The 15923-nt window shown below is 38.3% G+C and overlaps 1 protein-coding gene across 1 annotated transcript; it reads left to right on the forward strand.

Moving 5' to 3' along the window:
• The first annotated feature begins 1671 nt into the window (after nt 1-1671).
• On the forward strand, nt 1672-14918 carry LOC105444785. Its single transcript, XM_030975448.1, has 10 exons — nt 1672-1803; nt 1946-2065; nt 2233-2352; nt 2845-2964; nt 3130-3249; nt 3426-3545; nt 4131-4244; nt 4541-4618; nt 12359-12419; nt 13570-14918. Exons 1-9 carry the CDS (start codon nt 1797-1799, stop codon nt 12400-12402), a joined length of 843 nt encoding a protein of 280 aa, XP_030831308.1. The 5' UTR covers nt 1672-1796; the 3' UTR covers nt 12403-12419; nt 13570-14918.
• The last annotated feature ends 1005 nt before the right edge of the window (nt 14919-15923 follow it).

Consider the following 15923-nt stretch of genomic DNA (forward strand, 5'->3'; position numbering starts at 1 on the left):
TACTCAAGTTCGATCTAGTTTAGCCCAAGTTAGACTCTAGAGTCTACTTGAGTTAAGTTTAAGCCAGGGCAAGGGACAGGAGATGGATGTAACGTTAACATTAACAGTTACTCACGTAGATCTAACGTTAGATCTATGTTAACTTAACATCTACCAAAGATCCTAGATCTACATCTATGACAAAATGGCATGGGTGAATTCAATTTAATTTGAAATAGCGTCTATTTAAAAGAGGGCGATTGACTAACAAAAGTTAGGGTTTAAATCTAACTTAGATCTAGATCATCTAGTGCAACCTAACATAGATTCCAGATGAACAATAATCTAACGTTAAATCTAAGTTAGATCTAAGTTAGCTTCGTTGGTCAAAGTACTGTGAATAGATTTAGATCTTACTAACTAACGTTAGATCTATATCTAATTTAGATCTGTTAGATCTAACTGTTAAGTTAGTTCCCGCTTAAAATTTAATATCATAGATAGATTTACAACAATAACATCTAGACATTTAAGTTAAATGTCGATGTTGTATCGACGTTGTATCTAATAAAAAGAATTGTATCTATTTGCTTGGAGATCTGATCTAATTTAAGTTAGACCCAGACTATAGATCTAGAAAGTTAAACCTCTACGGGCTCTAGATCTATGAGACTCTGGTCTATTTTTTTATTTTTTTATTTCAAGTGATTTTCTTGTGACATAGATCTAGTCATAGATCTAACGTTAGATGTATGGTCAACTCTTGCCTTGGTAAAATGTCAGGTTTAACTGTTATGTTATGAATTTTTTTTCTTTCTGCTGTTCCCTTATTTTCAGAAATGGATGTGTTGGTAAAGTGGAAGAAAGATGGGAGCCAGAATATTGTCAGTGCTGAAGACCTGCATCTGGATGGGAAGCGCTTAATTAAGAAGGGTGCAACTGTTCAGATGAGGGGGAAGTATTCTTGGTGGAAAGGGAAGGTCATCTCCATATTTCAGAGAATTGGTTAGATTATTAGTATGAATAATTCTTTTGTATTAGACAAAATATGAAATTGATATGAAAATCAATTGCGAAAGGTAAGATGATTTAAAATACCATGAAAACAGATTTATTTTCCATAAAAAATTTATATGAAAAAGAATTGACAGTGTGAGAGAATGAAGTATAGTAATTAGGATTAATGTCAAGTGATACTACGAATGGTGATGACCCAATATCTGATGACGATACATCATTTACCACAATGACTGGGAACAAATCATTTTTAGCTCCAATTTGATTATTGTTTAAAAATAAGAAGGACAGCACATGTTAATAATAAAAAAAAAGAAAGGATAGGAATGTATTAAATAAAAAAATATGTATGATACACATTATTAGGATTTTGATTGATTTACATTATTTTACATTCACAGTGCCAGAACGAAATCAAGGTCCCATAGGTCCAAGTGACTCTACTGGAGTGCTTCCACAAGGTCCCAAGGACTCTGCAAATGACGGTGAGGACGAAGATGATCTTCCTCTGACAATGCTTGGTACGAAACATTCTTATCTTCAATTGGATTATTGTTTCAAGCCTCAAATAAGAAGGATAGCACAAATTAATCACAAAAAGAAAAGGAAAAAGAGAAATGTATGAAATGAAAAATCTGAATGATAAACATCTATGGGACTTTGATTTACAATATTCTACATTCACAGTGCAAGAACGAAATCGAGGTCCCATAGGTCCAAGTGGTTCTACTGGAGTGCTCTCACAAGGTCCCAGGGACTCTGCAAATGATGGTGAGGACGAAGATGATCTTCCTCTGACAATGCTTGGTAAGAAATGTTCTTATTTTCAATTAAGAAGGATAGCACAGATGAATCACGAAAAAAAAGGAAAGAAGAGAAACGTATGAATTGAAATATCTGAATGATTAACATCTATGGGACTTTGATTTACAATATTCTACATTCACAGTGCCAGAACGAAATCAAGGTCCTATAGGTCCCATAGGTTCAACTGGAGTGCTCTCACAATGTCCCAGGGACTCTGCAAATGACGATGAGGACGAAGATGATCTTTCTCTGACAATGCTTGGTAAGAAACATTCTTATTTTCAATTTGATTATAGTTTCAAGCGTCAAATAAGGAAAGCATAGATGAATCGCAACAAAAAAAAAAAGATAGAAGCGAAATGTATGAAATGAAATATCGGAATGATTAACATCTATGGGACTTTGCTTTACAATATTCTACATTCACAGTGCCAGAACGAAATCAAGGTCCCTTATGTCCAATTGGTTCAAGTAGAGTGCTCTCACAAGGTCCCAGGGACTCTGCAAATGTTGTTGAGGACGAAGATGATCTTCCTCTGACAATGCTTGGTAAGAAACGTTCTTATTTTCAATTTGGTTATTGTTTCAAGCCTCAAATAAGAAGGATAGCATAGGAAGTATTCTTGGTGGAAAGGGACGGTCATCTCCATATTTCAGAGAATTGGTGAAATTATTAGTATGAATAATTCTTTTGTATTAGACAAAATATGAAATTAATATGAAAATCAGTTGCGAAAGGTAAGATGATTTAAAATGCCATGAAAACAGATCTATTTTCCATAAACAATTTATATGAAAAAGAATTGACAGTGTGAGAGAATGAAGTATAGTAATTAGGATTAATGTCAAGTGATGCTACGAATGGTGATGACCCAATTTCTAATGACGATACATCATTTACCACAATGACTGGGAACAAATCATTTTTAGCTCCAATTTGATTATTGTTTATAAATAAGAAGGATAGCACATGTTAATAAAAATAAAAAAAGGATAGGAATGTATTAAATGAAATATGTATGATATACATTACATTCACAGTGCCAGAACGAAATCAAGGTCCCATAGGTCCAAGTGATTCTACTGGAGTGCTCCCACAAGGTCCCAAGGACTCTGCAAATGACGGTGAGGACGAAGATGATCTTCCTCTGACAATGCTTGGTAAGAAACGTTCTTATTTTCAATTTGATAACAGTTTCAAGCCTCAAATAAGAAGGATAGCACAGATGAATCACACAAAAAAAGGAAAAAGAGAAATGTATAAAATGAAATATCTGAAAACTTAACATTTTTAGTACTTTGATTTACATTATTTTACATTCACAGAGCCAAAACAAAATCGAGGTCCCATAGGTTCAAGTGGTTCTACTGGAGTGCTACCACAAGGTCCCGGGGACTCTGCAAATGATGGTGAGGACGAAGATGATCTTCCTCTGACAATGCTTGGTAAGAAACGTTCTTATTTTCAATTTGGTTATTATTTCAAGCCTCAAATAAGAGGGATAGCACAGAGGAAAATTTACCCCCCCCCCAAAAAAAAAAAGAAGAGAAAATGTATGATATGAAATATCTGAAAGATTAACATCTTTAGGACTTTGATTTACATTATTTTACATTCACAGTGCAAAAACGAAATCAAGGTCCCATAGGTCCAAGTGATTCTACTGGAGTGCTCCAAAAAGGTCCCAGGGACTCTGCAAATGACGGTGAGGACGAAGATGATCTTCCTATGACAATACTTGGTAAGAAACGTTCTTATTTTCAATTTGATTATTGTTTCAAGCCTCAAATAAGAAGGATAGCACAGATGAATCACAAAAAAAAAGAAAAAGAAAAAAAAATCATTGAAATGAAATTAGTTATAGGTCCACAAATATGCTTTGAAACAGAATGCTATCACTGCAGTCACATAATAGGATTGTGTTCGATAGTGTGTGACAGCAGTGAAAGCATTTTCTCAGTCTTTCATCCTCTTACAAAAACTGGCAAAAACTTTCTTTTTTACCCGTCACCTTCACTTGCAATGTACTCAGTTATGCGTGACATTTATGATGCAGGAAAAGTATCATTGCAAAGGTGAGAAGTTCCTCCTTAATTATGTTACATTTAAATTGCCAGAATAAATGAGCTTGGAATATGGCCCCTGAAAAATTGGACTATCTTTATTATGATACGCACTTTTATATATATATTACATATTGCAGAGATGTTAGAGAGCTTTTTACTCAGATTTGGACATGACAAATATGAGCTCTTGAAAAAATGTTTTACTCTTTTAATTTCACATGGCAAGTTATATAATGAGATTGATATGTTTGTGATTACAGAGTTATCACAAGATCTGATTGAACTTGAGACATTTATGTCTATACCAGACATGCCAGGTGATGATGACGCCAGCCAGGATGACGCCATGTCAGTTGATACAGAATCAGACACAGGTAAATGGATATACTGGGGAAAACCATAAATGTGTGTCATGTATGAATAATCAATTATCATCAAACCTTACTATACAATCTGCATATAGTGTGTAAAGATTCAGGCAAGTACTTTTGATAATTAATAAGCACCAGATTGATTTTAATTTGTTAACAACTGAATATCATTGCTTTGTTAGTGAAGTATTAATTTGCATTTTGATACTTTGTTCAATGGTTTTAATTTATTGCATTTCTATCTTTGCAAACACCTTTCATCTTGTTCACATTTTAAAAATCTTATATTTGTTTTAAAGATCTCCAAGTTATCAAGTCTTTGGGGGAAGTTGACAAGCATCCCGGTGACCAGTGTTGCGGCAGTCTGCATTGCAAAGGTAATGTGTTTGCAGCATGCATCAGGTGTCAGACTTTGATGTGTTTTGAACACTTTGACAAAGGTGAAGAGTGTAAATTTCATGCTCAATTTGAAAGGGAAAACCCCCCTGAAAGTTTTGTCATAGAGGAATCAGTTGGAAATGACATCAATCCTTTGTTGGATACATCCCAAAATATACCAGTCAAGACTCCTAAGTAAAAAAATCGCCTTGTTAAAGATGCTAGGAACAAAGGTAAATCCTATTTCTCTGAAAAATCTGACAAGTTTGTGGGAGGGCGAAAATTTGTAGAGTACAACAAGTGTGACTTGTCACGAAATCACAAAAAGGTTTCATGTGGTATCTTCACTGAGGAAGACAGGCGTGAAATAAGGTATGACTATTACAGAGCTGCCAACTAGTACGGATTTTCCGTAATTGGTACGGAAATCAACGGCAATTACGGAAGCACGGAAACCCCTTCAAAAATTACGGATTCCCCGATTTCTGGACATGCCTATGTATTAACACATGCATTATGCATATGCGAGTGTTTTAGCGGTAATGATCGCGATACTTCCCGGGCCTCGGCCCGGTGGTTAACTTTTGAGCGCACAGAAATATCATCCGCGCCTCAGCCACGACCACTGCACACACATGTAGCTACCATCGAAAGATATGCACACCGCCCTGCCTATATGGGCTGCGTGTGCTAGCTTTCAGCATGCAATATATATCGGGGAGACGGCAAACTCGTCCCAAGTCCATTTAGCCACCTTGCAAACCAACCCGTACGGTACCATGTCCATGTGTAGTTTATAGCAGGTCTACAATTTTTTTCCCCTTAGTGATGGGTTCTCATTGTTATGATAATAAAAGTACGACTCGACTAATGATGAAGATGATGATGACGATGATAATGATGATAATTGTCATAAGGAAAATGAATGTACTTCCTTGATTAAACTTGAATTTATATTCAACAATTATTGTCATTGTGTTTTATTTCACATTATTTGTTGGATCATGTTTATTCATTTCATTTTATTCATATACCCCTTTTCATTGTTGATAACAAAATATGATACACGAATAAATTTTGAATGAGCTGACACACAAAGTTTTGACCGATACGAAAGCGCATGCATGGTGGATGTGCTGAAACAAGTGGCACGATATTTATCTGGGCGAAATATGCATTGGCCGAGTGTTACACTACCGCATGTGCAGCAGGTCGGCCGTGGTCGCGTCAAACTTCGAGTAACCGACGGAGAAAAATGACTTCAACTTCATCGAAGAAGCGTTCTAAAAAACTGCAAACCTTCTCAGGTGATTACACCAAGAAATGGTCATGCATTGTTCCGTCGAAAAGGAATACAAACAGTGCCTGTTGTACACATTGCTCATCCGATTTTGGAATTGGTCATGGCGGTTCGAACGATATCCAGGTACATCTGAAGTCGGTGAAGCACCGGACTGCAGCGGCGGAGGCAAGTTCCAATTCCCGCAGTCATGACATCGCCCAGTTTTTCGTCGCAAAGGACAATTCTGTCACGAACGCCGAAGTGAAGTTTACTCAATTTTTGATAGAGCACAACATCGCGTTTTCAGCAGCAGACCACCTTTCACAACTTGTCAAAAATGCCTTCCCTGACAGTAAAATTGCAAGTAAATACGCGTGCCGTCGCTCCAAGGCTACAGCAATCGCAAGAACTTTGGGACAGGAAACAAAAGGTAAATAAATATTGAAAATTGCATTTTAGATTTAAAGGGAATCTACTGTCGTGGGAAAAGTGACAAAAGTTATTGTGAGCTTCCAGATTAATATCATGGCATGCTATTTAGGAAGAATATTATAATAAAAAGGCCCACTGTCAATGATTGCTCTTAAATTGTTCTCATACATGTACATGTAGTCGTAATAATAATATGACAATAAACAGCTGAAATGTGCGGGCCGCACAGTTGAATGTAGTCCCATACATGCATTTCTGTGTGCAGTGCATGTGACTCTCATCATAATTGAGTTAATTTCTTATTATTTTGGTCATTCCAAAACCTTATAGCATACAACAATTCTTAGTTGAAGTGTAATCAACCTTTCCCAATCACTCAGAGAGTTTCTTCCACAATTAAATTTCACGACCACGACAGTAATTTCCCTTTAAATTGAACATGTGAAGTACATAATGGGAATGAAAGCCAGGGCTCTGTCTCAAAAAGAAATGACAATTATTAACCTAAAAAAATTATTGTGTGTAGATTAGTTGTAGTCTGTAGAATTTGAAGTTAGATTAAAAGTAAAGACACTATGATTATCACAATTGTTGTGTTATTGTTAAATAAATGCTCAGGTCAGAATAACATAATTTTATATTGCTTGCTTACTTAATGGTTGTGTGTATCCCTTCTCGCCATGCCCATTGTAAGCATTTAATAAAAAAATTATAAGAAATAAAATTCAAATTTACACAACAATGTCCCCTTTGACTTTTTTTGGTGCAGTCAATTATCAAGATTTAGATCATGTCGCTACAGTACAGGTGTTGATATATGTACTATGTTTGCCAATTGTGCCGATAGGCTTTAACTGTGCACAATATTCCCCCCCCCCCCCCCCACTAAACGCAAGTGGTATGCATCTGTTCTCAATGGGAAATGCACATGTATATTAAATTTAAAAAAAAAAATTTGTTCTGTCATAAAAACCAATGATCAATATAATTAAGTTTTTACCTGTTAATTCCTCACTTCTGTAAGGGAGACCTTGCCCTGTGCATGTTGAACACGTTATAATGCTTAGTAAAAACAGATATCTAATGCATGAACTAGGGAATGTGAATATGCTTATCCACATTTATCAACAAATTTTATCTGACCTGATCGTCATAATGTACATGTTTTCCCTTTTTACATTGCAGGGGACATCATCCGCAAGATACGTGAGAAGCCCTTCTCAATTTCGACAGATGGGAGCTCCGATAGGGGGGCAGATGAGCAACTCTACCCCATACTTGTAAGATACTTCGATGATGATGCACAACATGTTGTGACCGTTCTCTTAGAAATAGCGACAACAAAGGGGAGTTCCACAGGGAAAAATATCTTCCAACTTCTTGATCAAGCACTCACAGAGAACAAAATTCCATGGAAAAATGTTACATGTTTTTCTGCTGACAACGCGGCTGTAATGATGGGAGTGCACAACGGGGTTGCTGCTTTTGTGAGAGAGAAGAATCCTGAAGTGTATGTTAATGGCTGCGTATGTCATTTGCTTCACCTAGCAGCTGAGAAAGGGGCCCAGCAACTTCCATCAAGTCCAGTTGATCTCCTGATACCAATCTTCTACTACCTAGAGAAATCTAGCAAGAGGCACAAGGCATTCCGTGAAGTGCAGTCATGCTGTGATGTCAAGCAACATGCAATTCTTAAGCATGTGTGTACCAGGTGGTTGTCCTTGGAGCAGGCCTTGAACAGACTTATTGAACAATGGGTTCCTCTGGTTGAGTTCTTCCGGAGTGAATCTGAAACTTCATCATCTTCTGCGCAAAAGAAGAAGAGTGTCCAGTCGAAGACTACAGCTAAAAAGGTTCAACCACAACCCCAACCCCAGAAAAAGAACACTGGAAATGCCAAAGTTTCTGTGACCAGTTCTAAGCCTGTGTCTGGAAAGGCAAGCACAAGTTCTGAATCATCATCTGGAACAAAGAGAAAGATTGAAGACTCACATCAGAATAGAGGGAAACAGCTAAAACCTTCTAGTAGCCATCAAGTCCATCAACCATCCCAGAAGAAGAGCTCTGGCTATATAATTCCCCATATTGCCAAAACTTCAAGCTCAAAGCCTGCATTGGGAAAATCAAGCACAACTCCTGCATCTGTGTCAAAGGCATCAACGAGTAAAAGTTCCCCTGTGGTCACAAAAACTTTGTCTTCTCATGGTACAGCTCCAAGTACATCTGCATTTCCCTCTACTTCTTCTATTGGGAAGAAAGCCAGTGATGTGACCAAAAAAGACCTCCCTAAAGGAACCAAAGTTGGATCAGGAAAGGTGAAAATGCCACCCCCAAGATCAAGTTGGGCTCCATCATCACAGAAGACAGGTCAGGTGTTTGCAGGCACAGAGCATGCTGTGAGCAAGACCTCCCAAGAAGTCCCAGCAACGTCTAAGGCAGCTGCTATCTATGACAAACTGACAAATGATGAGAATAAACTATATTGCTTATTTCTCCAGCACAACATTCCTTTGTTCACTGTACTGAATTTAGAGCTCCAAGAAGAATCACCCAAGATTCATGTTCTACTTGATAGACTTCAGGCCTTTCTTCAAAATGTTTTGACAAGATTTGTTAAGCCTAAAGTGCTGATGGCATCGTCTCAAGAGTGTGACTACAAAACAAATGACAATCAGCGTGAAGACAACGACTTGGTGATTGGTTCTAAAGTGAGAGAGTTGCTTCAAAGCGGAAACTTCAGTGATGGCCAGAAGAGGAAGTTCTTCTCATCCGTGAGACAGTACTATATATCAGTCTGCAACTATGTTCTGAGCAAATTTCCGTTGAAGGATCCACTTCTCATGCATGCTAGAGTGGCCAATCTTGAAAGGCGACAGGAAACGCCCTTTGTGTCAGTGGAGTATTTTGTTTGGAGATTCCACTTCATGGAAGATGATATTGAAACACTTGAACAGGAATATGCCTCCTACCAGAGTGATCCTTCCGTGGACAAGATTGATGCTTCAAAAGCAGACTTGGCATGGGATGCAGTATCTCAGCTCAAAGATCCCACCAGTGGGCAGTTTCGCTATGCTCATCTAGTGCAAGTCATGATGCTGATTCTTTCGATATCACACAGTAATGCTTCAGATGAGAGGCTGTTCAGCTTGGTGAGGAAGAACAAGACCGAGTTTAGGGCCAGTTTGAGTACTGCAACATTGAGTGATGTTCTCACTCAGAAGGCAACATGCCAGTCCAAAGGACAAAACTGTCATGACATGAAATTCAGCGATCAACTGCTAACCAAATGTAAGGGAGCTGCAATGGCTTTCTGCAAACAGTGATAAACTATTATAACCAAATGTAAGGGAGCTGCAATGTGTTTCTGCAAACAAGCAAGCTACAGTGTGACTGGACATTTATGATTTGCACATATTATTACATGCAATTCAGTGATAAACTCTTAACCAAATGTAAGGGAGCTGCAATGTGTTTCTGCAAACAGTGAGAAAGCAAGCAAGCAAGCTACAGTGTGACTGGACATTTATGATTTGCACATATTACCCGGCCCCCCCACTCAGGTTTCGAAATGACCGCATGCGTGTTGCCAAAATGTCCGGTAAAGGGGTACTTTTCGTGCGACAAAGTCCGGCCCGAGAATTGTAAAAAAAGGGGTGTATTTGACTTTTCACCCGGAGATTTCTTTAAAAAGGGGGTGTTTTTCTTTTTTTCTCTCATCTCTTTGGAATCCTGAGAAATTATTCCGAATTTAGGGGGGTACATTGAGCATTTTTCCCGATTTAGGGGGGTCTCCAAGGCAGGAAAAGCCCGCGAAAAGCCCGCGAAAGGGGGGTTCGGAAATGTTGGCAGTCCTCAGATAGGGGGTGCTTTCAAAAAGAGGGAACGAGCATATGCGTACCCTAAATAACACTGAGTGGGGGGGCCGGGACATATTATGACATGCAATTCAGTGATAAACTCTTAACCAAATGTAAGGGAGCTGCATTGTGTTTCTGCAAACAGTGAGAAAGCAAGCAAGCAAGCATACAGTGTGACTGGACAGTTATGTTACTTAGGTAAGAGTTGTTCCATTATGTTTGTAGAGCCTCTATGTTAATTGTAAAAACCTGAAGTGAATATACACACGTAAGTGAAACAGGGTAATGATACATCAATCCTCTAATAACCATTGTTTTTTTTATAGCACTTAAAATGATGTTATAAACAGAATGTTCTTGTTTTTACTTCAAGTCCTGTCATTCAGAGTGATGCTATTACCATGGTACTAGTAGTTTGTGTTGTGGTGTTGTGTGCAGCTCTACAATGTACGTGCAAATGCAGTCTTCTTGATGTTGAAAGCGCCGCGCTTGAAATTACTGATTTCCATCCAAAATTACTGATTTTTAGCTTTCAGATTACTGATTTTGGTTTCAGAGGTTGGCAGCTCTGCTATTATGGAATGGGCAATCTAGCTCTGCAGAGAGAATGGATTGCACGACATGTATCTCACAAGGCCCATTCACATGTGAAAAGTCGTAAGAAACAGACAATGAGGTATACTCTTCCTCGACCTTCTTCATTTTCTTATCCTGGAGAAATTGTCACTGTTTGTCGTAAGATGTTCCTGAACACTTTGGGAATTGCCGAAAGGCAAGTGCGAACTGTACTTGGAAAAACAAAATCTGGCACTGGTGTCCTGGGGAGGGAAAGAAGAGGTGGGACACAGAAACCTCAAATCCAAAAGCGACAAAAAAATCATTGAACACCTACAGTGCTTCCCACGAGTGGAGTCTCATTACTGTCGCTCTTCCACAACATGCCAGTATCTTTCTGGGGAACTGACAAAACGAAGGATGTTCAATATGTTTGAAAATGAAAACCCAGGGTGTGCCTCTTACTCCCTGTACAAAGAGGTTATGAGAGAGCTCAAACTCAAATTTCATCGACCCAAAAAGGACAAGTGTGGGATTTGTGAAACTTTCCGCAAGTCTAATGAGGTTGAAAGAGACCAGATCAAAGTGAAATACAACATGCACAGACAAGAAATTTCAAAAGTAAGACAGATAAAGTCAGAGAGCAAAACTCGTGCCCAGCATGATGACAAGCATATGCTGCTGCTGTGTTTGATCTGCAGCAAAACATGTACTTACCAAAATCAAATAGGGGTGAGTTGTTCTACAAGAGAAGATTAGCATGCTACAATTTTACTATTTACAATTTGGCTAATCATGCAGGAAGTTGTTACCTTTCAAATGAAACAGTAACAAGAAGGGGAGCTTGTGAGGTATCGACATACGTCCTTGACTACCTCAGCAATTGTGATAAGGAAGGAAAGACGTCAGTTGACTTCTTTTGTGATGGCTGTGTTGGCCAAAACAAAAACTCAATTGTCCCATCGATGGTACATAGGTTTGTATCCGAGGCCAAAAGTGTGCAAGTGGTAACATTCTACTACTTTGAAACCAATCATGGCCAGAGCGAGGGTGATAGCATGCATTCCACCATTGAAAAATGTCTTGCTCGCTCTGAAGAAGTTTTCCATCCTTGCCAGCTCTCTTCTATAATCAAGGAGGCAAGAAAATATCCATGCCCATACACAGTCAGACATGTTCAAACCAATGACATTTTGGACTGGAAGACATATGGCCATAATTTAGGTATCCTGAAGTGCAGACAGGCGGATACTGGTGAGGCAATTGATTGGACGACCTTCAAGCAGATTAGAATAAGCAAAGAACTTCCTACCTCAATTCTTTTCAAAACATCACATAATACTAATGATTTCAGTATTCTTTCACTAGGCAGATCCCGCAGCCTGCGTTCTACCACTCCTGCAGTTCACATTGTTCCTCCTTCCCAGCTCTACCAAAGCAGACCCAAACTATCTGCTGGGAAGTATAGCGATCTTGTCAGTCTATGCAGAGGCACATATCCTGTCATTTCCCAACCGGAACTAGTTGATTACTATATTAATCTACCTCATGAATAGATTACAGTCACTACCATGTCCACCTTTTAACTCTACTTTTTGTTTTTGTTTTTGCAGGACGAGGATCACTACCTGAGTTGGACAATCATCTACATGTATAGACTTTCGATGACTGCTGGTTTGTATCATATGGTTTAAGGGAATGCTCTATAGATTTGTTTTGATTTGTTTTAAATTATTAATGCTTAGGCCGATGTCCAAACTAAAATTCCAATAGTATTGCAATGCAAGGCTGGAAGTCATTGGATATAACTGCTTGCATAAACTTGCACACTAATATTTTGCACCTTAGCCATGTTAGTAGCAGAGGGCTGGAATTCTTTTACACAGTTATGGGATCTAGAGTCAACTCAGTATCACTGCTTCTATTAACTATCACTGCTTTTGTCATCTTGCACACTAATATTTTTGCACTTTGGCACAGGACTACAATTCGTTGACTTGGTTATGGAGTCACAAGCCAACTTTGAAGAATTGCTCTGCCGCAAAATATACGATATTTTGAAAATACCACTGCTTATATATTAACTTGCACACTAATGTTTTGCACTTTAGTACAGGAATACAATTCGTTGACTCGGTTATGGAGTCAAAAACTAACTTTGAAGAATTGCTCTGTAACAAAATATGCAATATTTTGAAAATAACACTGCTTATATATTAACTTGCACACTAATGTTTTGCACTTTAATTAGCACAGGACTACAATTCGTTGACTCGGTTATGGAGTCACAAGCCAACTTTGAAGAATTGCTCTGTAGCAAAATATACAATATTTTGAAAATAACACTGCTTATATATTAACTTGCACACTAATGTTTTGCACTTTAGCACAGGACTACAATTCGTTGACTTGGTTATGGAGTCAAAAGCCAACTTTGAAGAATTGCTCTGTAACAAAATATACAATATTTTGAAGAAAAAAAAAACACTGCTACCCTCCCTGGTCATAAGTATTGCAACATAGCTAAAATGCATGCATTTTTGTTTTTATTTTACAAGCCTTTCTGTATATTGTTATATTTCATTCATAACCATAGTGTTGTCGACAATTTGTGTATATTTTGAAAGGGAAGACTTGTCCCATTTCATTCATGAGAGCAGTAAATGATCAGACCCGGTCATTTTTTAAACAAAGGGGAGGATAACAGAACAAAGGCAAACAAACAAAAAAAAAATTGGGGGGAGGTGGGGATTATCAGTGAGCGAAATCATGATGATCTCGATTTTGTGTTAACCTGATGTCCTCTGTGTCGATTCTCTTACAGTAAGCCAGTATGCGACATTCCAGGGGGAACGTGAAGTGCTATTCTTGCGGTCATTACTTCTCCCACAAGAGAAGTTTGGAGAGACACATTCAAGAGAGACATCGAAGAAGGGAGGAACACAAATGCAGAGGGTGCGACAAGTCTTTTTTTTAGGAAGGACAACCTGACGAGGCACGTACAGAGTCGACACGAGGGGAAGACAACAGAAGACAAGCGGCAAGACGCACCTGTGGTAACCCCTGTAGCAGCAGGTGAGCTGAGTATTCATGCTTCGAAGGAAACACTCTCTTCAGAGAACGGGAATGCATCGAGGCCGACCGGTAAAGATCTCAGCATGCTGTTAAAGGAGAGGGAAAGTGAGACCTCGTCGGTATCGTCAGAATCAGAAGCTGAGGTGGAGGACTGCCCAACCCCAACGTTTCGGAAGATCCAGATGGGAAGGCCAATGCAGGGGTTGGATCTGCGACGCACTCTTCCGGGCACCCCTCTGCAGGTAGAAGAGAGGTCTTCCTCAACACAGTTCTCGGGGGGCAAGAAGCTCTTTCAGGAGGAAAAGGTACGAGAGTACAGCGTGGTTTTCCTGCATGGGTGTGAGAAGGAAAGTTCGCCGGCGCCTACAAAGTTGCATCACCTCGCATCGGATCAGTCGCTAGGTTCTCCGATGTCCGTACAGGAGCTGGAAAGGGCCCTGGTCGGCCGGGTTAACAGCATTACTGAAGTCACCACAAGACGATCTTTTTGTGATGGGATTCTGGTAGTGGAGGAAGAGATCAGGACCAATTACAGTATTAACTTGAAGGCTGGAGCAATCTTACCAGAAGTTTAACTCATACATGTATATCAATTCAGCTATCATTAATATTGCAATTACTTGGAAACCTGTTTTCTTGTATTTTATGCTGCAATTAAAGTTCATGGCGGAACTCATTTATATTCCTCTTATAGTGATTAAATTTTCCTTACATGTAACTATTGATGTTGTTGTTTTTAGTTTTCACGGCGCTATCATTGAAAATATGAATATTTACGCCAGAATGAATTCCTATGATCTATTCCACCAAAGATGATAATGCGTGTGTATATATTACTTGTACATAACTCTTACCTCATGTTTAACTGCAGGCTTATTCGAGGATAGTGGTACTGCGTACATACTGATAGTACAGGTTGAAATAGTTTAAATTTGGAAAGGACTTGATCTTTTCCCATCTTGTTCTTGTACAATTACATGTAATTATTGCTATACGTGAAAGTATTCCAGCGGATTTTTCGGCCTTTAATTGCAAAAATGTATTTATAGATGTTGTTCGCAGGACAGAATGATTAATTGAAATAAATGTATAAAAGTTTTATCTATGTAATTTTGCCTCATTCTTGCCAAAAGCATGTATTAAGACGATTTTGTGTTTTTGGTCAGAGGACTGCCCAGACTTGGGGCGGGGTAGTGTAACGAAATCGTTATTTACATTACCTAGCCTTTAGAGGGCGTTAGTTATTGTAATTGTTTATTGTTATTGTAGATGTCGCTATGGTTACGTCGCGCACTGCGATGCGCATACGTGGGGTTAATCTTGTGGGCAGTTTGTGTTGAGCTGCGGAAGAAGGAAGTTGTGCCTCAATTTGTTTGGAAGTTCAGATTATTAAAGTTCTTGGAAACATTACTTGATCTGTAAGTGCATATTATTTCCTGTGTTGGTAACTTAATTTAGTTAAGTGATTGTAAGCTGATCTGAGAGTGTCTGTTGCACAATATATTTTTGTGAGAACGTCGAGTACAGAGAAAGAGCGGGTTCTGACTGAAGAAGTGACGCTACCCAGAGAGTGAGAGACCCGTTTTCGTTACAATATGATAAGATTGGCTGATAAATCAATACCTTCTCTTACTGCTATTGTGAACACCAGCTATGTACATTATGTATATTATACTTATGTAAATATGTATGGTAATGTTATATCATATAGGATAGACAATTATTTTCATTGCAAAATCTGTTAAAATTCAGTATTTTACACATAATATGTAGAAAGAAGTATTGATTATTGAAATTTCAGTATATCCAATTTGATCCAAGATTTTGTGCTTGCAGTTTTTACATATATTTATGAAGATGAAATGATAAAATTGGCTGATAAATCAATATATTCTTTTACTGCTATTGTGAACACCAGCTATGTATGTATATTATATTTATGTAAATATTTATGGTAATGTTATATCATATAGGATAGACAATCATTTTCATTGCAAAATCTGTTTAGATTTAGTATTCTATCAAAAAATATGTAGAAAGAAGTATTTATTATTGAAATTTCAGTTTAACCAATTTGATCCAAGATTTTGTGCCTGCAGTTTT

The sequence above is a fragment of the Strongylocentrotus purpuratus genome, unplaced genomic scaffold (genome assembly GCF_000002235.5).
Source record: "Strongylocentrotus purpuratus isolate Spur 01 unplaced genomic scaffold, Spur_5.0 spur5_contig_867, whole genome shotgun sequence".
In the NCBI taxonomy this organism is placed as follows: Eukaryota; Metazoa; Echinodermata; class Echinoidea; order Camarodonta; family Strongylocentrotidae; genus Strongylocentrotus; species Strongylocentrotus purpuratus.